The sequence below is a fragment of the Cydia strobilella genome, chromosome 9 (assembly GCF_947568885.1).
Source record: "Cydia strobilella chromosome 9, ilCydStro3.1, whole genome shotgun sequence".
Classification (NCBI taxonomy): domain Eukaryota; kingdom Metazoa; phylum Arthropoda; class Insecta; order Lepidoptera; family Tortricidae; genus Cydia; species Cydia strobilella.
The window spans coordinates 7,622,802-7,648,059 of record NC_086049.1 but is presented as its reverse complement, the minus strand read 5'-3'; the positions used below and the strand labels follow the sequence as shown (position 1 = coordinate 7,648,059).

Below are 25,258 nucleotides of genomic sequence, written 5' to 3'. Positions count from 1 at the left end.
GCGTATGTTCTGTCCCTCACGGGCGCACGCGTATGTAATGCTAGGTTTATGCAGGTTTATGCATAAAGCACTCTGCAATGGCTATACCAATTATGGATGGTATAGAAAGGATGCCAATCTCTTATGGCAGAATTGTTGCAAAAGTGTCCGCTTTGAGCTTTAAATAATAGTTACTAATCTCTCCGGTGGCGCTAGGTAGGCTCTGTGACCAAAGAGTATTGTAATATATAGGAGACTCTATAAGGTCCCTCCACACTCATGCGCGAATCATTCGCGCCCTTATGACATGAACATTATGAGGTATAATAATGTAGAGATGAAATGCGGAAGGGCCAGCAAATAACCCGACTAAATTACGTAGGTTTTTTTTTATCTTTATTTATTTATAGAGGGTTTTAAGTTTTAAACAAATGCCACCCTCATAGTGGCTCTCTAAAAAAACTACAACAGACTAACTTTTACTAGGGTCAATAGTATCCTGGCTTGTCCAGCCTCAGAAGAGGCTGGGCTTCTTTATAATATGGTCAAAGACATCATTTAATTTAGAAATTACGTAGGTTATTTGTGGTATGTTGTCAGGAATGTTAAAACGTGTTTTTAATTTTGTCGCATTGCGTATGTTCTGTCCCTCACGGTCGCACGGGTGCACATCTATATAAAATACTAGGTGTATGGTCTAGGTACTTCAGTGTATGGTGGCGCCGCCTATTTACTGTTTTTTACGGTCACTTTTTGATACATGAAGATTCATTTCCTTACCTCTACCTTCCATAATACCAATACCACAACCTCTTAAGGTCCCTCCACACTCATGCGCGAATCACGGCGCAAAGCCGCGAACGTAAAGGGCCCTCCACACTCGCGTTCGCGGCTTCGCGCCGTGATTCGCGCATGAGTGTGGAGGGACCTTAAGTGTGGCGTCACCTTAAGTGTGGCGTCGATTTCGCAGATTGTTCACGCCTTCGCTCCTAGTTCCCCGTTTTTTTTCTGTTTATTAGCCCGCGTCAAAGGAGACGCGAAGCGCGAACTGGACTAGGAAAGACTCCCATTACACACTATTTTGACTCATATGTGGCAAGACAAATAATAATTATATTATATAAAGCGGCTATATTTTACGGTTTTACAACAAAACAAAATAGAAAAATAGCTAAATCACGAATGATGCCATAGATAACTAGCAGTTAAACTCGATCAGCTGATGCTGTTCCGCCATCTTGACGCGAACCAAACTGCGAAATAGCCGTGAAGTTTGCTAGTGTGGAGTCATACGTCAACGTCGCGACATGTTCTCAGCGAAGTCGCGCCGCGATTCGCGCACATAGTCTGGAGGGACCTTTATCACCGGAATGCACCTAAAGGTCTATACAGACAGTGAGTATTATATTCTTTGATACAGACGGGGATAACTTTTCGCCAATCTGATAAAATTTACCGATCATATCAAGCCGTGCGGACGCACCGCCATTTTAAGCTCGCTCCAGACTACGCGGCGCGAAACCGTGAACGCGAGTGTGTAGTCGATTTCGCGTCGTGATTCGTGCATGAGTGTGGAGGGCCCTTATTTGAGCGCTCTAAATAGCTAAACAACATTATATATTTTGGTATCGTTGCGTGTGTGGTCCTTTGCGATACTCGCAGATTTCTGTCGGTATCGGCCGATATATGGGCCCTCCACACTCATGCGCGAATCGCGGCGCGAAGCCGCGAACTCGAGTGTGGAGCCTAGTTCGCTGATTAGCGTAGCGTAGCGTAGACTCGTCCTTATTATCGCTCCGTCTGTGATGAACTTAACTCAAAGGGCCTCGTGAACACCGTACCCACCGAAGTTCGCGAATTGCGGGCATCTTTCTCTGTCACTCCTAATGACGCCTTCACTGGAGTAAAAGAGAAAGTTGCCTGCAATAACGAACTTCGGTTTCCGCGGTAGGCATTCAATATTCTCACCAAACATGGCTACTATAAAGGGCCCTCCACACTCGTGCGCGAATCGCGGCATGAAGCCGCGAACGCGAGTGTGGAGTCTAGTTCGCTAATCAGCGAAATCGACTCCACACTCACGTTTGCGGCTTCGCGCCGCGTAGTCTGGAGCGAGCTTTAGACATAGTATAGTAGTTATAGACATGAAACCGAGCAACTAGGGGTAAGAGAAAGACATATTCATGTATTGACAGATTAATGTATGGCAGCATAATCCTTTTTCTCTTTCACTCTTATAAAAAAAAAACGGTATTTCGCCATCGCCTCCTACCTATGCTGCCATAACCCGACCATGAAAAAAAACCCGGTCGGTGATAAGGACAAAGCATGGCACTATTTTCTCTTTCCTCTTATAGGAATCGCAATAAGACTATCTTTCTCTATCAAAGACTTGGCTACTATAGTTTGTCAAAGGACTGTCTCATTTCAAACATAGACAGAGATAATCATACTATCTTTGTCATACAAGTACTAGCACCCAAAAAAAAAGGACGAGTATAGTTTTTTTGGTTCTTATTTACTGCCGATTTGGTTTGATCAACTATCGGTGATAAGGACAAAGCATGGCACTATTTTCTCTTTCCTCTTATAGGAATCGCAATAAGACTATCTTTCTCTATCAAAGACTTGGCTACTATAGTTTGTCAAAGGACTGTCTCATTTCAAACATAGACAGAGATAATCATACTATCTTTGTCATACAAGTACTAGCACCCAAAAAAAAAGGACGAGTATAGTTTTTTTGGTTCTTATTTACTGCCAATTTGGTTTGATCAACTATATATGAGCTACCTAATAGACCTAACACACTACCGCCCCGCACCGCGACCTTGGTGCGGTAGTGTTGTATGACTTTAAAAATATACTTAACTTCAGTCCAGACGGGGACAATTTTTCGCCAAATCTGATTAAGGTTCCTGTACACCATGGCCCAGCGTAGACCAGTCTAAGGGACGCAGCTATGCGGTGGAATGAGATAGGAATATCACTTGCTCCCTCTAACGCATAAATGCGTCCCTTGAAATGGCCTACAGTGGGCCATGGTGTACAGGAGCCTTTAAATTGGGCTCGCCCATAGAAGGTAGGATCATATAGAATTGGCCGACCGCGTGCGCCCGTGAGGGATATAACATACGCAATGCGAGTAATGCGACAATATGATTGGTCGAGTAAATTTGTACCATACAAATTTACGTTGGTGAATTTAAAAAAAATGTGAGACTGAAACAAGGACAAACAATTATAACGTTTTCTCTGCTACTCCTACTGAAAAATACTCAAGACTATCCCGTTCTGACAGTTCCCCCACCACTATTGCCTAATCCAGTTTTATACTATAGTTGGTCAAACCAAATTGTCAGTACATAAGAACAAAAAAAACTATACTCATCCTTTTCTTTTAGGTGCTAGTACTAGTGTAAGACAAAGATAGTATGATTCTCTCTGTCTATGTTTGAAATGAGACAGTCCTTTGACAAACTATAGATTCATGGGCTCGCTGATTAGCGAACTAGACTCCACACTCGCGTTCGTGGCTTTGCGCCGTGATTCGCGCATGAGTGTGGGGGACCTTTAAATTTAGAGCGCTCAAATAATGTGAGACGTAGCTTTAAACTTCCCTAAAAATAATGAAAATATTTTTTTTTATGCATAAAAAACCTATAGCCCCTCCACACTCGTACGCGACTCTCGGCGCGAAGCCGCGAACGCGAGTGTGGGGTCAAGGTTCGCTAATCAGCGAAATCGACTCTACACTCGCGTTCGCGGCTTCGCGCCGCGTAGTCTGGTACGGGTTCAATAATCATAAAGGGCCCTCCACACTCATGCGCGAATCACGGCGCGAAGCCGCAAGCACGAGTGTGGAGCCTAGTTCGCTAAACAGCGAACTAAAGGCGAACTAGGCTCCACACTCGCGTTCGCGGCTTCGCGCCGCGATTCGCGCATGAGTGTGGAGGGCCCTTTATAATAATTATATTTGCCATTAAAATGTCATAAGCCCGCTGCAGACTACGCGGCGCGAAGCCGCGAACGCGAGTGTGGAGTGGATTTCGCTGATTAGCCACTCGACTCCACACTCGCGTTCGCGGCTTCGCTCCGCGATTCGCGCACGAGTGTGGAGGGTCTTTATGAAATAACCAGCACAGTGCTTATTTTTTGGCGCATGGCAACATTAATGAATCGTACACAATTTTTTTTTGCGCATGGCAACATTATTGAATCGTAATCCTAAAAATCGTCGCCCCATCCCTAGAATATCACTCTATGTGTCAAATATTTATAGTCTGTGGTCTGAAGCGGAAAGTGGACGCCAATTATTGGGCTGTACATTCTTGGGTTGAGCAATCCTGGGTCGAGCATTATCGGTACGGGCCAATAATATGCGGCCAACAATCGGCGTCTATTAAATGGATTCGAATTATTGGGTCGTGTATTATTGGGTTGAGCGTTATCAGGGTGTACAAGCTCGGTCCGAGGCAATAATATGAAGCCACTGTTTGAACAGGGCAATAGTGTACAACCCCATAATACGCGTCCAAAAAAGTGGTCGCCAATTATTGGGCTGTACATTATTGGGTCGTACATTAACCGGACTCCACGACACAACATACGTCAGTCCGTCAAGTCAAAATCAAATATTGAATGACATTGGCGCTAACCTAAAATCTAAACCAACCTACTGAGCCAACCTAAACATAAAGCGCCATAGACATAGTATATACAAGTAGTTATAGACGCGCCACCGAGCGACCGGGTTATATATGGGCAGAAGACTATTTCTCTATCAAAGTGTCAGGCCCTTGTAAAGCGCAGTGCACACATTAGTTTACAGAACACACGAGTAAGACGAGGGTGGTGTGGAACCAGATAATTGGCGGGAACTTAGATTAGGTAGGTATATTCTTTTTTTACAGTGTCGAAATTGGTGTCATATTTTTTTTAAATTAGCAAAGCGTATATGTTTATAGTGATCAAGCAAATCTTGTCATTAGAAAAAGGCGCGAAATTCAAATTTTCTAAGGGACGATATCCCTTTGCGCCTACATTTTTTAAATTAGTTCCCGCCAATTTTCTGGTTCCACACCACCCTCGTCTCACTCGTGTGCACTGCGTTTTATGTTTAGATTAGCCAATGTCATATATAAATATATATACAGGGTAGCTAAAAAATAAGTGCATGGCCGTTGCCAGGGAGGTTTTGGAATTATATTGAGCAACTTTTACTATGGCACCAACCACGAAATCGCGATTTTTTTTTTATGAAACAGCCAATTTTTTCCGCGATTTCGTGGTTGATTCCATAGTAAAATGATAGTAAAAGTTTTTTTTTTCCTCTTTATTTAAAGGTCGCTCCAGACTACTCGGCGCGAAGCCGCTAACGCGAGTGTGGAGTCGATTTCGCCGATTAGCGAACTAGACTCCACACTCGCGTTCGCGGCTTCGCGCCGTGATTCGTGCATGAGTGTGGAGGGCCCTTAAGAGCTTGTCACCGAGGTGAACATGTCGCTCCATAGAAAACAACAATACAATGTTCTTACAATTAATTTATTCTATTAGCAATAATAGCCTTTCGTACAAGCTGCAGTAGCGCCATTGTGGAGTCTGACAGAGGAGCAGCCAGAACGCTGTTGCAGCCCCCGACATCAAAATGGTATTATGGCTTGAAAAAGCCAGTTGTATCCGAGCAGCTTCATTTCTGACACATTCCATTATAACATGTTACACGTCTTCTACTACGTCACATTCATCACAATTAGGAGATTAAGGCATTTTCTTCATTAAGTCCGCTCCACACTCATGCGCGAATCGCGGCGTGAAGCCGCGAACGCGAGTGTGGAGCGAGCGTCGCAGATTTGCGAAATCGACTCCACACTCGCGTTCGTGGCTTCGCGCCGTGATTCGCGCATTAGTGTGGAGGGCCCTTTAAATAACCGAATTGGTTCAATGGGATATGTCCAGAACGTAGTCTCATCATCAAATCAATACAATGTCACGTCTATATAGTAATGGTATGTGCGCGCATACCCGTTGCTCAGTATAATCCCAAAACTTCCCTACTTCCCCTAGCAACGGAAATGCACTAATTTTTTAGCCACAACTTGGCCACAACACAACTTTGTCAGTAGAAAAACGCGCCTACATTTTTTAAATTTGCTGCTTTTATCTACTGGCAGAAATAGAAACGGCTAAACTATAGTTATGCATATATTGCCAAGGTGTAATGTTATTTCATGGCAAATTAAATAGTCTTACACATGAAATTCATATTCATATATTATGTAATCAAATTAAACCATTTTTAACAATATTCATTTATACAATAGGTACACAAAGTACACAATGCTCTAACATGCTAAGAATCCTCCATCGATGGGCAGCTCGACGCCGTTTATCATGCTGGCCTTGTCGCTCAAGAGGAAGCACACCGCATTGACTACGTCTGACACCTCGCCGAATCTAAAAAGTTACGTTATCATTAGAAACTACTTAATGATTTGAATTAAACTACGATAGTCCTGAAAGTCTTCTTCGATGGGAAAAAAACGGAGACATTTATTCCAGCAGTTATAACTCACTTCCAAAGCAAGAATGGACCACTGGATGGATGTAACCACGCCCTAAGAATTAAATTCACTTTGTTACTCGAACCCAACTCGAACCTTCTAGGACCTGATATGACAGAATACTATTTTTTTGAGAAAAACCACATAGATAAGGCGAAGAACCCACGTAGCTGTGTGGCACCGCTGCACCGCTCGGAAAGGTGGAAAGGAAAGGAGACGCGGTGTGAAATTTTGTTAGTATCTTGTTATTGGTAATCTGCCTTGACCGGACGTACGACGCCGCCCTTGCGGTGCAGGTGCAGCGGCGCCACACCGCTATGTGGGTTCTTCGCAGCCGAAGGTGTCAACTTTAAATTTGACTTTTTTTTCTAGCGTGACTTTACCGTTTTCGGCCAAAAATATCGTACCTATCTACCTTCACATAAGCTTTAATGTTGGTCAAGCAAATCTAGTCAGTACAAAAAGACGGCAAATTTAAAAAATGTAGGCGCGAAGGGTTATCGTCCAAATTTGAAATTCGCGCCTTTTTCTACTGACAATATTAGCTTGACCAACTATAGTAGGATTGGTGTAACTTATTAATTTTGATTGAGTACCTTCCAAGAGGTATCTTCGAGAGCATGCCCTCAGCCTTTTTCGAGTCGGACCAACCAAGGCGTCCCATCTCCGTCATAATGACCGTAGGGTTGACTGCGTTGACGCGGATGTTGTGAGGGCCCAGCTCAAGAGCCATGACTCGAGTGATCGCGTCGATGGCCCCCTTGGTCGCGCTGTATGTAACGTGCCCCCAAAGAGCTGCCTTTTGATGTAATGCACGTAATAGGTTAAATCGAGTAGTAGATAATTACATTAACTTACTTTTGATTTGTACAGCCACCTTTGCATGATTTACACTGGGCTGTGCATGGTAAGCTGACGCGACGACACCCACAACGCATAATTTTGCAGCCAGATTTGCAGCCACAATGGTCCAAGAGGCTTAATTGCGACCAAATCGCTGTAACTGCCGACCATTCCGGAGCACAACTCTCTTTTTCCTTAGTCCATCCCCAAGAAGATGGACATGGTATGGAAACTTCTGGTTTCAGAGCGTTTCCCCATATATGGCCAGCTTGGTAAGCTGCTCGAAGTGCATGTTTATAGAGAGCAGCTGATGTAGGTGGCAGGGTTGGCAGGTTCTAATTTCTCGGCCAAATCAGATTTGTTCCCTGAACGAAGTTCTCCATTGACTGACCACGAAGGTGGACAAATTTGGTTTTCGTACTGGGAGAATTCGTTCAGATTAAGCTACCTTTCCCTGGCCACTATAAAAAGACGGGAAAATAGGAGTACGTCAACTTTTAAGTTTTTGATCTTGTCAGTTGTCAGGTGTGTACCTACATATTTTAATTTTAGTATAAAGTAACCCTAGATTTGTGTTATTGTTTGGCCAAACGGAACACATAAACGTAAATGAAGTTCGCAAAGATTTGTTTGCTTCAAAAAACAGGCTTCTGACAAGCCTGCCACCTACATCAGCTGCTCTCTATACACATGCACTTCGAGCGGCTTACCAAGCGGGCCATATATGGGGAAACGCTCTGAAACCAGAAGTGTCCATACCATATCTATCTTCTTGGGGATGGACTGAGGAAAAAGAGAGTTGGACTCCGGAATGGTCGGCAGTTACAGCGATTTGGTCGCAATTAAGCCTCTTGGACCATTGTGGCTGCAAATCTGGCCGCGAAACTATGCGTTGTGGGTGTCGTCGCGTCAGTTTACCATGCACAGCCCAGTGTAAATCATGCAAAGGTGGCTGTACAAATCAAAAACACGTTAATGTAATTTTTAATCCAGGGTTATTTTGCATGCTGACCACTGATTATAGGTCTGGCGCAAAATTATAGGGTCTGGCACAAAATTATAGGTTTAATGGTAATCAACTAGGCACAAAAATAATTCAACAGTAAATCCACAGGCACAAAAATAATTCAACAGCAACCAGTTCATGTATGATCGGTACGAGTACTTCTCAAAACGACTTTTCTTATTCAGTTCTACATCTTCCGTTGAACCCGAAGACGACATTTAAGTTTTTTGTTTACAAATGTAGTCACTTTAAATAAAAATAATTTCTAATTTTAGATTTGTTATATTTTTTTGTAATTCAGCACCACGAAAAAATATTATTCAGTTTTATTTATGATTTTTTATTTATTAAAATAAATTGGGTGATTTCTTTTCATATGACACATTTCATATTAAAATTAGTGCACTTACTGCGGTTGAAGATTTCTTTTAATTAAATTTATTTGTAAGAGCGTGCATAATTGAACTTAAATATTTCGTGAAGAATGAAAGGTATCGGTGTCGGGTTTTTTTTGTAATACTTTTTACATACTCAGTAATATTAAACTATTCATGTTCCATAATATTTTTTTATGAAATCAAGTAAAAACTATCAATCGAGTAAGAAAAAAAAACTGAAGATGCCGTTTTTTGACAAAAGTATTCAGTATATGTTTTTGAATATTTTTTTATAAGTAATGTATATAATCAGCTTTTATTTGAGATGTTAAACATTGAAATCGGTCAAATAGTTTAGCTTGTAGAATTTTTTGAAATATATTTGAAGAAATTTACACTCGCATTCAAACTTTCATATTTCGTGAAGTATGAGAGATATCGGTGTCGGTTTTTTTATAACACTTGTTATTTTTTTTGTAATATATACATGCATTAAACTATTCATACTCCATACATTTTTTTTGAGAAATCAAGTAAAAACTATCAATCGAGTAAAAAAAAAACTTAAGATGCCGTTTTTTGTCGAAAGTATTCAGTATATATTTTTTAAGTATTTTTTTTAAAGTAATGTATATAATGAGCTTTCATTTGAGATATTAAATATTTAAATCGATTCATTGGTTTAGCTTGTAGAATTTTTTGAAATATTTTTACAGAAGTGGCGCCATTTCTGTTCCTAAGGGGTGAAACTGCCGCTGCTGCGGGTCAAATCGCTCAGTTTGGTCCCTACTATCACTGTGCAAAGCGGCTTGCTTTTATCATGAAGTGCAGCATTTTGTTCATAACAAGTATGACTATTCGTATATGACATTTATTTCAGTTTATAAGCTGTAGTCCAATCATTATGCCCGTTCGTTTGACTTTTTTCGATTTTTGATTATTATAAAGCACCCTCCACACTCGAGTGCGAATCTCGGCGCGAAGCCGCTAGCACGAGTTTGGAGTCTAGTTCGCTGATCAGCGAAATCGACTCCACACTCGCGTTCGCGGCTTCGCGCCGCGTAGTCTGGAGCGGGCTTAAGGGTTAGGATCGAAAAACAAATTCCAGACTTTTGAAAAGCTTCTAACTTAAAATAATTAAAACATCGAAAAATATTAAACGAAGGAGCATAGCTGTGGTTAACATAGGCCGCCAAGAAATTGTAGAAAAGTGGCAATACTGTATAGTCGTCCTGTTTTCTTAGATTGATTTGAAAGGGACAACACTTCAGTATTGCCACTTTTTAATTTCTACAATTTCTTGTCGGACTATACCTACGTCAAATTGTGTAAAATCATTTTCTATAATGGAAATATCCAGAGAGGAAAATGGTATTTTTGTATGGAGAAGCGGTCACGTGATTTCGTCTTGTGTGTGTGAATACTTACTTTGGACGCTTGTGAGGAAATGTTGACTATGGAACCACCAGTTTTAGCGTCTATCATTTTCTTTGCGACTACTTGGCTCACGTTTAAGACGGATTTTACGTTCACGTTCATTAGGCTGAAAATACATTAAAGTAGGTTTAATTACACAGTCTATTAAGAACCGGAACAACGTTAAGGGCCCTCCACACTCGTGCGCGAATCGCGGCGCGAAGCCGCGAACGCGAGTCTGGAGTCTAGTTCGCTAATCAGCGAAATCGACTCCACACTCGCGTTCGCGGCTTCGCGCCGCGTAGTCTGGAGCGAGCTTTAGGAAGAAGAAAAAGATATTACAGTATGTAAAGAAGTTTTACCAGCAGGGCTAGCACAACTCTCCGTAAAGTCGCATGCCGCGTGTGAGAGCGACATTCGTCCCTCGCTTATGCTTATACGCCAAATGTCCGGGTCTTTGTCCGGGTTCGGCGAATTTAGAGATGGCAGCCCTAGATACAGTCCGACATGAAATTGTAGAAATTAAGAAGTGAGCGTCGGTACTTGCAAAATACTAGAATAAATAATAAGTAATGTTTTGATAAGACAAGATATATTAAGCGGTTAAAAATAGTCCACCTTGATAAACCGGTCAGAATAACTGTTGACTGAATTATGTCTAGGAGACAGGTGTATCTATTAAATTTACTTCTTAAAGCATGTTAAGTTAATGCTTCAAGGACGATTATCTCTACGTACCTCAGTTACATTACATTAAGTCCGTGCCTTGAATACCCTAGATAACTAGTCTCATGTTGCAACCGTAATATCTAGTAGGTATGTAAGGAAGTACCTACTTAAAATTAATCTGGTATCTTAACATATTTCGGTACAGTCAGCAAACCAATTAGCTTAGCACACAACGCAGGTGTGCATACATACATATTTGTATGCAGAGATGCTGAGCTAATAACTTTGCAAACTGTACATAAGTACATATTATAAAGGTGATATCTACAAGCAATTCATAAATCCGTATTGGCACTCGAGATGTAGATAAGTAGGTACCTGCTTACACGTAGGTATTATGGCTGCTAAAATTAAATAAGTAGGTACAAAGTACAAATAGGTACGAGTACAAGGTGTACTAACAGGTCGAAATTCTCAGGAGTAGTGGTAAGGAAGTCCTCAGTCAGTCCGAGCGCCGCGTTATTCACTAGACAGTCGAAGTGGCCCAGAGTTTCCAGCACCTTGCGAGACTGCTCCCAGTTGGCTAAATCCAAGGTCACGGTCGTGATGGAGGGGTACTCCTTCTGGAGCGAGTCCAGATAGGACTTGGTGCGGGAGATGGCTATCACTTCGGCACCGGCGCGCCATAACTCGACGGCTATTCCTCTACCGATACCTAAAGATTTAAAACTGAATGACAGACCAAGCTAACTCTGCAATCTGCACAAGACAATTTGCAGTGACGAAGTGTGGAAGTGTTACCTTTAAACGTCAAATTCTTATAAACATATGACATTATAGTGGAACTCTTTCAATTTTTTCCGTCAAAGTCAGTGCAGACAAGTTAGATTAAACAAACTCTATAACAGCACACAGATAGAGTTAGACCAAGCTAAGTTGGCACCAATTTTGATAGCATTTCTATTAAATTATGACGTTTAATATAACACCTGGACAGTCTGTGCCATCAAAATCGCTGCCAAGTTAGCTTGGTTTAAGTCTAAACTTAAAGATATATATAGCTTAGTTTAATAGTTTTTGAAATATTTTTATTAATTTTAATGACTCTACCATGCTATCTTTCACTCATCATTTTAACTGGTCATGGCTTAGTCAAACTAAAGATGCATATGAAATACAGATTACCTAAGAACAACTGCAGGGCACTGGACACTGCAACTATAGTTATCACATTTATCTAGTTGTCCCATTACCATACACAATTAGGTAGTACATATCGTATCGTTCGTTAACAGTGTATTTCATGTTTTTATCAAACTGTAAAATAAATCATAGATAAAACATAATGTTTACCTTGACCGGCGCCTGTGACTAGAACTCGCTTATTTTTGAAAGAAATTTCCATTTTGTTAAAAGAATATCAATAACCAAATCGACACTACCACAGACGCGGACACCACTTTCCGTACTGAGCCGGGAGCTAAACCTACGATAATATAATGTAAATGCGAAATAATTATGACACGCACAAACAAGTTAAAAGTGGTGGATATTAAGTAATTTTATGGTGTTTTGCTGCTGAATGTTAATGTCAACCATTTTATCGTTTCGTTTGTACGAACCCATGTCAAAGTTCACCAGATAATATGTGATCGTGTGATCGTTCGTACTAATTGGCAAATAATTTACAATTAAGCATTATATAGGTACTTGCAATAATTATATAGGTAAGTATATAGTATATAATAATATATTAAGAATTATTATTATATAGTGTGGAAAGAATGAATGGGCACTGGAGGGAAAGTGCCTTTAAACCCTAAGTTAGCTCATTTTGCTCAAAGGAAACATTGTTTTATTTTTAAAAAGAAACAAAACTGCATTTAAAGATTTTTTGAAATTCGCTTGTTTCACCCGGGAATCGTACCGACTAAAAATTAAAACAGACAGACGCACGAGTGATCCCATAAGGGTTCCGTTTTTTGCTTTTGAGATACGGAACCCTAACAATAAACACTCGCTCTTTTATTCTACAATTCGATACAGTCAATGTTATAGATAACATTTCTCCAAGAAACATTAGGCCTTACACTCGTCTGTCGTACAAAATATCCATAAAAACGAATATTTAGTATTCAAAAATATTTTTAGACAAGCAAAATTGGAAAAAATAAAAGAATATTTCCTCGCGGCGCGCCGCAGTACGTGGCGCCCACCCGTCGTGACCGCTACTCACTCAGGCACTGTTAGTGCTTGAAAATGGAGACCTAGGCTCTCCGAAACATGTCGCACGAGTGACTAAAAATACGTGAGTGAAACCGCTAAGTTAGTTAAGTTAATATGTCTCACGATAGTTTAAATGTTTCCTTTAAGCAAAATGAGCTAACTTAATAAGTTTTTGAGGTCCTTTCCCTCCAGGGCCCATTCATTCTTTCCACACTGTATACTAATTAGGATTAAAATAAGCATAAAATGAATAAACCCTGAAACTACAAATAAATAATTTAAAATAAACACCAACTAAATTTAACTTAATACCTTAAAAAATACATTTAAGTTCTGTCTTGCGACAATTTCAAACCACTGTGCGTATTTTGAATTTTGACTGTTGCGAATGAAGTGGTCCTTCGAGCCGGATTTGTGTATAGGTGCAAGTTTTAGTTTAACAAATATAATGTGTATGTGTGTTTCTGAGGTGTCCTACATCCTAAACCGATGAACCAATTTGAGTGCGAGTTGAAAATAAAGACCTTTGGTTTCACTTTTAATTTCATTGGAGGTTGCCTTCTTATTCATATTTTAAAATAAATATGTCAGCATCAAATAATTTTTGCAAATAAGCTTTTAATACTGTCAATATACCTACTTGGTCTATACGAGTTCTTTAGGTTTCAGGAGTTAGGCAGGAAGTCATTTATACGCGTACGTGACGTCTTTGAAATGAAAAAGTAATATAGAATAGAGAGATATTTATCAGTACGGTTTTTACTCACTATTATTTTTAGTCGCTTTTGGCTTTTTGGCCAAAAGCGACTAAAAATAATAGTGAGTAAAAACCGTACTGATAAATATTTTGAAATATGTCTCACGATAGTTTAAGTGCGAATAGAGAGATACCTAAATAAAACAATATAACTTAAGCATTTATTACAACGTTTATTAAAATTGTACTTTATTATGTTAAATACTTAATAAACAAAGAAATAAGTTATTATGTATCTTTAGAAATATAAATTAGATACTATTTATAATATTCTGTAAAAATTAATGATGTTATACCCAGATCATAAAATCAGAACATTCATAACTATGATTAGCATTCTTCAAAGTTCATAGAACTTGTTTAATGTATATCCAGTTTATTTATACATATTATACAAGTTTCATAAAATCACGACCCAGGTAGCAAAAGGACGTCAAATGACGTCAGCGACGTCGTAATGACGTAATAATGCCGTCATTATGACGTCGCTGACGTCATTTTACGTCATTTTGCTACCTGGGGACTAATTTAAATTGTGCGTTTAATATACGTAAGTAGGTCTTATTATGTGTTGCACATTATGATCATGATAGCATATTCTCTTACTGTTTAAATAATAATAAAAAACAATCAAACACGTCAGTTTATAATTTATAATATCATTTTATAAAAATACTAGAGTATCGACTGTCACTGTCAGTCATTATACATTATTTTTACTTATTCGCAAAAAAATATTTCGCTTCAGTAGGTATATTCGAACATACATTAAATTTAAAAATAATTGACTACAAAATATTTGCGCTAATATGCAACTTACATAAAATGTAAAATTTTATGAATAAATAATTGAATTGAATTGGATTGAATTGAATATATTTAATGTAGCATTCAATTCCTATAATGCCTATAAGTTACATAAAATTACAGATCTATCATGAGTATTTTATTTGCGTTTTTAATAGGTTAACTCTTTTGCAACAATTATGTAAGTATGTATATAATAATAGATGTAATATTTTTTCGTAAAAATTTAAGTATGGCGATATTCATACTGCGAGGACTGACTTACGATAGCTACGATTCATACCTACAAGTACATGCCCAGTAGTCGCAGTAGCCTGAGTGTAACTTTATTAAACATGTTGACTGTGAACATGACTGGCACTGGCGGTAACAATATACAATGATTATTTGCCAAATAGGAAAATCATTTTGGCAATAAGTTCATATTTTTTTCTAAACTGTGTTGTCGTTGCTTTTAATTCTTATATATGCCTGACATACCCAATAGATACATTAGGTACATCTCGTAAAAGCGTAATTATTGGACTAATCTGTTAAATATTCAACTTTGCTCTTATGCTACAATAAGGCACTTTTTAATGGCTGTATAGCCCCACCCCATACAGTAAAAGGTAAGCTCGTTTCTCTATGCCCACGTATAACAGCCATCAGTGAACTCATTCAACTCATTACCGTATTCTCTCGCAATAAACTCTAAAGTCAAACTGGTTTTTATTGGCTTCTACGGCTGATATAGGTGGTGTATTACACAAAAATAAAAAGTTTAAGAATAACTTGCTAAAAATGAAATGTTGTCGGTCATTTCATTTTTTTCGATTATGCGATAGTATAAGTATACAATAATAAAGAGTATACATGTAGGAGTCTATTTTGTATTTTATTTTGGTTGTAACATTATTTTACCTGAACGCAACTGTTAGCGTGTAAGGGAGTGAGAGGAGGGATGGAAAAGAAAGATGGCGAATGGTGGTGTAACTAAAATTGAGCTGTAATAGTTAAAAAGCAAATATAAATCAAAAAGTGATAGTGGGTTTAATTTTTGGACTCCATCCTACATACATATGTATATTTAAGTCTAAAACAATCACATTTTGCTTAAACATTTTTCTGCAGGAAAGTCTGATCTATATCTCTTCGGGGCCTGAGAATGTGGCAGAAGTTGACGGCGCTACCATATGATAAATTCATTATGTAGCTACTTTTGAGATAGGTGGACTCGAATTGGACCTTTAGACACCTTTTTCTATTATTGATTATATACTTTTACTGACACATCTTACAAATAAAGAGTACCTACAGTTTTGGTGCATCTAAATTTTAGAGTCTAATCTATCTAAGTTTTTTAGGCATGAATAGAACTAACCAGTCTTATTCTAGTCTAAAAATCTTACACGTATGTGTTTTTAAATGTTTCTAATGTCACGCAAAAAAAATACATATCTATAATATATATTTTTAGTGTTTTTTGCAATAATATTATTTTTTAGTATTTTAGCGCTTCCAAAGTTGTATCCTAAAAGAGCCATTCGAGTTGAGAGTTTTATTCGACAGTTAATCATTAGTAATGTATAATATAATATTAGACATACTTAATATGCAATACACATTTAAGCATACATTTTGTATGCCCAATACCAATCAGATTCATCTTGGCATATGAAACAGAACATCTGAAAAAGTTGGTTTTGACCAAACCAAACGTACATATGAGACTGAGACATCCAACTTTTTTGAATGTACCTACATTTTTTTAAACACGTTCAAATGCAGCCTCCATACAGATGCGAACGGGACTAGATTCTGGCAGATTAAAAAGTAAAAAAAAGGTACGCGGCAGCACCGCGACTAGCTAATAAGTCTTGCTAGAAATAGAGTATTCACAGCGTTTCGCAGATGTGCCCGTCTAAAGATCTTGGGAGTGTTTGATTGCTACATAACTATTTTCTCTTAGCTGTATACCTATATGTATTATATAGTATGATGAGCACATTAACGGAACACCATAACTGCTTAGTTGCCCGTTCAATGTGACTAGGTCACTGGAGGTGTTAGGCGCCTTAAATTATTTTAGTCTTGTACATCAATGGGTTGTTGTTCGTTTCTATCGTCTGTAAGGGCTTTTGCTGTACCGTCCTCGCTCTTCCTCGTCACGTGTGTCCAGGTAATGGCTGAATACTACCACCCACAGGTACAAATATAGAACTGCAAAGAAATAAAAACATTAGGAGTAATCTGTCTATTTTTTATTACTTTATAAATACAGGATGGCTAAAAAATAAGTGCATTCCCGTTGCCAGGGAGGTTTTGGGATTATACTGAGCAACTTTTACTATGGGACCAACCCCGAAATAGCGAAAAAAAATTTACCTTCCCATACAAAATGGACCAGCCAAAATGTATGAAACAGCCAAATTTTTTTAGGAAGGTAGGTAAATACAAATAGGGAACTCTGGTGCATTTTTCTTATTAACTTTCGTTAAAGTGTAGGGAATCGTAATCTTATTTGTATAGGTAGGTATTATAATACTGGGGACTGTTAGACAAGATTTGGATTTATCAAGAACTTGATCAAGCTCGCAGCACATCGTTGGAAACTTCACACAGCGTATCACCGGTTATTGTCGAGTAGAAATGTAGAAATCTGTGGGGAAGTCTTTTAACCATGAGGTTGCAAGAAAAGGATAGAGAAAAACAGCCTTACTTAGATAGATCAAGCCGCCCACTAGTATGCAGGTGGCTAAGATGGTGTAATCCTCTTTATCGTCCGTGTAAAGAACGATGGATGTGTGCAGAATGCTGATGAGCAGCCCAATGGCCAGCACCAGTCCAAGTACCACGAACGGGAGCATCAGCCATGAACGTCGCTGAAAGGTAAAAAGTTATGTTAGGTAACTTTATATTACAAGAAACAAAACAAACTTTTCCCCTCACTAGCTCGGAAAGCCGTCTTTTATCCTTTAAAACAAGCGGGGAAAAACGCATTTTATCCACTAGTGGGGAAAGTAATTTGACCTTGGATGGAGCGTGTTTAAGTAGCTTTTGACAGATAACAAAACGTAAAACGCTCATAATAATGGTTCGTTCGATATTAATTATCATTAAATAAATGGTTTGAGAATTTAATAAAAAATACCAAATTTGGCTTTATTTAATGATTTTAAGTCATAAACCTAAAATTCCTTAAGAAACATTTGTTTTTTTAAATGATGTTGAATGTAATTCTGAACGCACAAGTTGAGTCGATGCAATTTCAAAACGCATCGTCAGAAATGTCAACATTGTCAACAAAATTTTTCTCACCGGCTCCGACACGTAAAAATGCACAACTTCCAGTTTTCTGTTATAATATCGTGTTATCGTAAAAAAATTAATGATTCCAGTGATGAAGATGATCTAACGCCTGTAAATGTTGCACTTTCCTCGCTATAGTGAGGGGAAAAGTTTTGTGTTACACACGGGTGCAAATGTATTTTACTTCTCGTGTGTTGAGACACTCGCTACGCTCAGGATTCTATTTTAGAACCACTCGCTACGCTCGTGGTTCAATTATAGAATCCTTTCGCTTGCTCGTGTATCAATTCCACACTCGCGGGTAAAATACAACTTTGCACCCTTGTATAACAAATAATTATTAGATATTCACACAGGCAGGCAAACGACAAATTTTGATGTTATTATTACAAGATTTTATTTAATTTGCAATGTAAAGCCTGACCAGTAATATATGATCATTGTCAAGTGGGCGCTGTTATTTTCATATATAGGGTGACAGTTAAGTAATGTATGAAAAATTAGTTCCACGGAAATTCCGCAACATGGCGCGTGATCATATATTCCTGGTCAGGCTTTACCTAAGTATGTATGTATGTATGTACGGGTCAAATCTTGCAAGTTAAATTTGACCCACTTCCCGACTTTCAATGAAGCTGATAATTTGCGTAGGGTACATATGTAAGTCAGGTGACAATGCAATATTATAGTACCATCGAGCTGATCTGATGATGGAGACAGGAGCTGGCCATAGGAACTCTGTGATAAAACAACGCAACCTAATTATGTTTGGGGTTTTTAGAGTTGTCGAGTATTAGTGACTTGTGGAAAGAAAAGGACCTGTGGAACGATAAAAGCTTGACCAAAAATGAAATGTTTGCCAAAAACAATTTTTTTTAAATAAAGTAACATTTTGTAGGTACATCAATGATTACTATGATATAAAATATACCTAGAGGTATTTATTGAGATCCACTCTTTTGTCTCGTAAAAAAGGGGCACCAAATGCGATGCCGCACAGATTTTTAAAGACTTCATCAAAACTAGTACGATTTGATCATTTTGATCCACTTAAGTACAATGTAGGTAGCTCTAAACCGCTATGCGAGTTGCCATGCTTATTATACTCTGGCAAACCAACTTTGTCAGAATTTCAGAGGTGGAAAATTTTAAAATTGTAGGCGCGAAGGTTCCATCTTCCATACCAATTTTGAATTTTGCGCTTTTTTGCTACTCACAAAGTTGGTTTTCAGAATATAATTTTTATGGTCTGTGGGTTTAGTTTTGTTTGTGTCGTGGGAACAGCCTAGGCGTCTAATTAGCTGGCTAATTTAACCAAATGGCTGCGACAGTTGCATAACGACTTTATAAAAAATAATTACACCATTCAATTAGAAATGTGCCTATTGAAATGGGCATTATTTTCTAGTGGTCAGCCATTACTAATATGTGAAATTTAAATCTAATGATGACCCACCCCATCAGTCGTAAGGGTCGAAACATCTAGCTGTTTTCACTGTTTTTAGTGACTCTATTTTGATGAGATTTACAGTAATTCGCATTTGGTACCCCCTTTTATGGGTGCGCCGCCCTGTCTCACTGTCCCCGTGTCACTCTAACATGAGTTAAGTAATTATACTACTTTTAGTTTTTTTTTTCTATTTATTATTGAGGGACTTAAACCAATTACATGATTATGCCAGCCCCATTGTACCTTATACTAGTATTCTTACATGTCTCTTTTAGAAATTTAGGATAACAATAAATTAAATCATGCAGATAATTCCGTACAGAGACCTTCAGATTGAGCCGCTTGCGTAGGGAGATATTTTGCTTACTCACCGAATTAGATCTCTTTATGAGTAGGTAGCGTGTTGGTAAGAAAAAAGATAAGATGAAAAATGAATCAAATATGTTTCTGCATTTTTACAGTTAAGACTAAAAGAAAAATCTAAAAGGATTAAAACAACTATTGGTATAGTCACCACATACATTAAAGATATATGTACCTAACAGATGTAATAACAGATACACCACTACACGCATACCATAACAGCACGTTCACGATATTTCGTTCATTTATTGCGTTCGTCGACCAATTGTCTAGCAGATGGTGTGTATAATCAGTGTTCATTTTCATTAATCTTACACTAAAAATATACTAACGGAATTCCATTTTTCACTATCACACTAATAATAATGTGATATGACATAACTGCTCTAATATATTAGTGTAATAGTGACGTAGGTATCTGGGGCTCATTTCTCGAACGGTACGAATATTAAACTAATGTTATTAGTCTACGAACTGTCAAGTCGTATGGTTTTACCATGGCAACACACTAATAATATTAGACTCATACCTCATACCGTTCGAGAAATGGGCCCCTGCTCTTATGTTTTTCAAATTCTTGAATAAGTAACCAACCTTTTTGATTGCTATGATGAGGGCACTGCATATCAGTATCGTGAAGCATAAACTGATGGTCATAATGATTTTTGAAACTGTAAAAGAAATAACATTGAAAAGTGTTAAGTCGTGTAGATTGGTTAAGCGTTTTTTTTAACGTCATCGACGTTGGGGACTAAACCGCCAGCCTAAACTGGGACTGGGCAGGCCATGTACGACGCACCCACAGAGGTGGTCTAAATCTAAACTAGCCACGGAATGGTCGGCCTAGGAGGAGAGCCTAATCGGGAGGGTTGGAAGTATAAAAAAATATTCATACATAATATAATGTATGTATTATAAATACTATTTGTTAGATAGGTAGGTACTCTGTTTTCTGTGTTACCGCGAACATAGAAAATGTCTTTTAATACAGTTGCTCAAAAAGTGCTACTTTTCGTGGCTGTTTAGCGTGCGGAAAGTTGGTTTTCGCGAACTAGTGCTTTTTACTTTTCCAATTTTTTTAAATTTTTACTTGTTCCAATTCATGACTACTTATTGATGAGTGTTAATATTAGTTTCATTTAAACGTCGTAATCAACATAAAAACCTAAGCTGTTAATGTAAGAATACGAAAAATATGCATATTTCATATTTTATTACTTACCTCTTCATCATTATAAGTATTATAACACGTTTATTTTTTAATGTTGAAAAACCGTTCTTAATAAGTTGTTTTAATTGGAACGGAACGCCTGTCAAAGAAGAGGCGTATTTTCTTACTGCAAGAATGTTTTAAGTTTCCAAAGGCAACATTCGATATTGTTTTTATAAATATACGATACACAAATAATCATAAATAACGATATTTCGGTAATAATAGTACAATGTTTTAATATTTACAATTGTTTCTGTCTTATTGAACATGCATTTGAAAAAAAAACTTTCATTGAAGTGGGTTCAATAATATAACAAAATCTATTCTAGTCGAATAAAAGCTAGAAAAACACTTCTTCATAATGTCAATGTCAATGATGTCACAGAATTAATAATATAAAAGTTTCGAATTCCGTTCCTTACTTGTTGCTTTTCTTATTTTTTCGCAACTGTATTAAAAAACGCTTTCCGCACTAGCATCGAACTGTACTATTTTGTATCAGGTCAGAAGTAAATTTCACGAATGAGATTATGTATCCTTAAATTCAGAGCAATCATATTATTAGGGAAACTATACTGCATATTAGTCAATGTAAGATTTTACCGTTTATTTGATAGCTACAGACGACTTACTACTGTACTGTTTATCCTGTTCTTCAAAGAAGTAGGATTTGAAGGAGACAAGGTGGCTCGGAGCCAGCCAGATGAAGATGATGGTTGCGATGGACAGCAGGATGCCCAGCACGCCCACCACGATGGACCCGTCCCGCACGTTGCAGCAGCAGCAGCATCTCGATAACCGTTTCATCTTTCTCCTGTTTCAATGTAGTTGCTGATGGCAGCAAATGTTTAGTGCCACAATACTGCTGAAAAAAGAGAAAATATGTTTTATAATTTAGCCATTCATTTTCTTTACTTACCTACGTCAATGTGCTATTTCAACAATGGAGTTATGAGATCCTTAGAGCAACAGAAAAATTATTGAGTGGCAGCAAAGTCCCGTTTGTGGGATCAAAACGTAGTGTAAAAAAACCTCGAAGAAGGTGAAACGATCAAGATCACACGTGGAAACGTTGAATGAGGCAGCTCATGACTGGTATTGAGAAGATTCGTTGGGGAGGTCTTTATAGTTTGTATGTTCAAGTATGATGATTTTAACAATGAAAACGATGAACTATTTGATTTGCAGTAGCTATTTTATGCTAAAATTATACTGCTATAGTACTAAAGTAGTATGCAGGGTAACGATATAATACACTTAAAATAAGACGAAGAAGAAGAAAGAAGATAACAATTGAAAATAAGTGAAAATTAGACATGTATTTTTTTCTATTAAGCTAACTTTAACCTTTTGCGGTTTTGCTTATAGAGTCTGCCTTGCAAATATAGTCATGTTTCCGAGTGATTTTTTCGTGGCATCTAAATGTCCAAAAAATCAATACAAAAACTGCAATTTTGCGTTAAGAAAGATACTAAATATAAGACAAATCGATACCTTCGGAATTATAATATTAGTATTAACGTTTACGAGGCGTAGGCGGCATGATTCGGTTTCCGCACTAAAAAAAAAACGTGCGAGCATGTGGGCTCCAAATATTTTGAGAGCATCTAAAACGGGTAGGTATCTCACCTTGTCTGACTCGTTTGCTATGGTGTAGTTATCTATCTGACGTACATAATAAAACGATTCTACTATGTGAAATAATGCAATCACATGAGTTATTACCTAGTAGACGATACCATTAATTGAGTTATAATTGGAACACAATAGGTAGGTATTTGTATGTAGGTAATCATTATGACATTGTAATAAAACAAAAAGTACACACAGGTCACAGGCTGTATATATTTATAGTATAGTATATGAAGGATACGTATGTACACAACAAATTGATACTTACCTACATTAATTTAAAAATAAATCGTGTCAAAAATATTTTTTCACCAGTCACCACACCAGCTGATAAAAGATGTCTCACGCTAGATCGGGCCGGGGCCGGGCCGGAGCTCCCGGCGCTTCGTTTCCTATGGAAATCACCACGTGATCACCGATCAGCCGTCATAGAAAATAACATGTCGGACGCCTCGGCCCGGGCCCGGCCCGGTCTAGCGTGAGTCAGTGAGGCTCGCTTGATTGTTCAAAAACTGATAAGAAAATTACATTTTATTCACATGTGAGGCAAAGTAATCAAATGCAAATGTTGAGTAATTTTCTTATGTTTGCTGGTAGAATAGACTTTTAAATGATGATTTTGAATGATAAATATTTAATAACATTAATTTAGAATCGATTTGTTTCATATTTTGTTTGATAGGCAAAATTTGTTTAACCCTCGTGCCTTGAAACCCTCGCAACGCTCATCAAGATTCCATTTTTCAAACCACTTGCTACGCTCGTGGTTCAATTTTGAAATATTTAGCTTGCTCGGGTTATCAATATTAGCACTATAGCTTAAGACGATAGTCGCTGATGTGTCCTTGAGCGTCTCAGCGTCTCTGTACCCGCACCCCGCTCACTGCGATCGTACGTGAATTTCGTCCGCTGCACCACAATGAGGTTCAAAGAATAAGCTACAGCCCAGAGGCGCGCGGTTGGCGCTATACTCGTATTTGTGTATCTTTTGTAGATATTTTGTCGTTTGAGTATGAGTAGATAATGCGTTTAGTGGAGGTCGTAAATTATAATAAAAATATATTCCCTTATGCATTATACTTTACAAGCCTCAATTAGTTAATTTGTATTTTATCTGGTTTCTTACAAATAAGTACCTAAGTCAATTCGACAGATTAAGATTTATAGCTAGAGCTTGGTATGTACTAAGTTGAGGCGTACATTGAGTTTATTTTATTATAGTAATTTTTTTCCGTAATAAATAAATATATATAATGCCATTAATAATTAACTTATAAAATTAAGTACCTACTACCTAGTCTACCTACATATAAAATTTTGGGAATACGCCTCCCGCTTCATACTTTGTCAGATGATAGTTTAGATGCTAATGTGAATTAAAAAATTGTCAGCCGGTTGTATCTCGGTGGACCGTCAGCTGGTGACATGAACATGTAAAAAAAAATCTTTTCAGTTATCGCATCCCATTTCATATACTTTGTCAGATGGTAGTTTAGAATTAAGATGATATTGTTAATAAAACAAATCGTCGGCCGGTTGTATCGCGGTGGAAAGACCGTCAGCTGTTAAAACATTATTGTTAGTTTAAAAGTAATTTTAATTGATTTAGCTGTTAAGTAGAAATGTTATATTTGTTGAACAATAAATAAAGATTCATATATATTTTTTTTCATAATTTTGTTTACCCATTTAAAAGAAATACGCTCTAGACAGTAACAGTAAGTAAGTATATAGTTTCTGAATTAAATACCTATTATTTACCGTTATAATAATTTACCACCTCCACGAAATGCAAGGTGTATTCGTATCTGAACAAGAAAACATTTGTAAAATACGAACTAACTATTGCATTATAGCATAGATATTCGTATTATCGTTGCGGTAGTAAGTAGTTCGTTTGATTTTTCCTTTCGCCTTAATTTATAGTTTCGCCAAAAAAATACGATAGGCCGTTTTGGTCTTTTTACTAAACGGCTTAATCAATTGTAAGGGTCATTATTTATAAATAGTTTTTATTTGGATTATGCCTACATTCATTTATGATTAGCTTATAGAAGAATATTGACTCTTACTTGTCACTGTTCGTTTTTATCATCAAGCACCACCAATCAATGGGCAGATTAAATTAAACTTAAAAATAAATATCTACACACAACGTAAATTGATAGCCTATATTAATCAATTAATTATTATTTTGTTAGGAATCGAACTTTATTAAAAACGTAAGAATGGCAATATGTCCGCGCATGTTCGAAAACTTTTATTTTTATATTTCAAATGAAGCTTTCTCAAACATAAGTTGAAATATTGTCATTATTTTCGTAATAATAGGCTGCGAAACACCGTGTTAAGCGCGTCAGAACCAAATTAACTTTCTGCAGTTATTTAGTCTTTGGCCACAATAACTCCAATTTCATTACACTTGGGCTCATCACAAGCATACAGATTACAAGGAAGGCACGGAGCGACGAGCGACACAGCCTCCTCGTCCCAAAGCTAGCATACGACTGCCGGCCACGCCGTTTTCGAGCTACATACGCACGAAATGTTGAATAATATTCGATTTCTTTAAAAAAATGATTTTTTAACATTATGAAACGTTGCATTTGTAGTGCCTGTTAAAACGTTTATTTTAGTTTAAAAATAACTTTAATCGAATAAACCGT

The 25,258-nt window shown here is 37.6% G+C and overlaps 3 protein-coding genes across 3 annotated transcripts in view; all 3 read right to left on the bottom strand.

Moving 5' to 3' along the window:
- Positions 1–4,650, bottom strand: part of LOC134744190 (D-erythrulose reductase-like) — a 34,025-nt gene extending 29,375 nt beyond the window's left edge. The window contains exon 1 of the mRNA XM_063677909.1: positions 4,573–4,650. The gene's annotated coding sequence lies outside the window, so the exon portion shown is untranslated. The remainder of the gene's footprint in view (positions 1–4,572) is intronic.
- A 1,633-nt stretch (positions 4,651–6,283) lies between these two features.
- On the bottom strand, positions 6,284–12,354 carry LOC134743890 (L-xylulose reductase-like). Its single transcript, XM_063677522.1, has 5 exons — positions 12,207–12,354; positions 11,316–11,568; positions 10,197–10,311; positions 7,139–7,341; positions 6,284–6,435 (listed from the first exon to the last, which is right to left on the bottom strand). Exons 1-5 carry the CDS (start codon positions 12,256–12,258, stop codon positions 6,324–6,326), a joined length of 735 nt encoding a protein of 244 aa, XP_063533592.1. The 5' UTR covers positions 12,259–12,354; the 3' UTR covers positions 6,284–6,323.
- A 1,635-nt stretch (positions 12,355–13,989) lies between these two features.
- LOC134744194 (lysosomal-associated transmembrane protein 4B-like) lies at positions 13,990–21,813 on the bottom strand. The gene is made up of 4 exons (XM_063677914.1): positions 21,593–21,813; positions 20,342–20,418; positions 17,345–17,507; positions 13,990–16,845 (listed from the first exon to the last, which is right to left on the bottom strand). The coding sequence occupies exons 1-4, from the start codon at positions 21,765–21,767 to the stop codon at positions 16,745–16,747; spliced, it is 516 nt and encodes a 171-aa protein (XP_063533984.1). The 5' UTR covers positions 21,768–21,813; the 3' UTR covers positions 13,990–16,744.
- Positions 21,814–25,258: the final 3,445 nt, after the last annotated feature.

Coding starts and splice junctions, on each gene's coding strand:
- LOC134743890 (XM_063677522.1), bottom strand. CDS start 12,258: ATGGAAATTTCTTTCAAAAATAAGCGAGTTCTAGTCACAGGCGCCGGT. Junction 10,312..11,315: donor ACTCCTGAGAATTTCGACCT/GTTAGTACACCT, acceptor ATGTATTTTCAG/CCTAATGAACGTGAACGTAA. Junction 7,342..10,196: donor TTTCCTCACAAGCGTCCAAA/GTAAGTATTCAC, acceptor TTACATCAAAAG/GCAGCTCTTTGGGGGCACGT.
- LOC134744194 (XM_063677914.1), bottom strand. CDS start 21,767: ATGAAACGGTTATCGAGATGCTGCTGCTGCTGCAACGTGCGGGACGGG. Junction 20,419..21,592: donor ACAGGATAAACAGTACAGTA/GTAAGTCGTCTG, acceptor TTTCTTTTACAG/TTTCAAAAATCATTATGACC. Junction 17,508..20,341: donor TCATCATAGCAATCAAAAAG/GTTGGTTACTTA, acceptor TTTACCTTTCAG/CGACGTTCATGGCTGATGCT.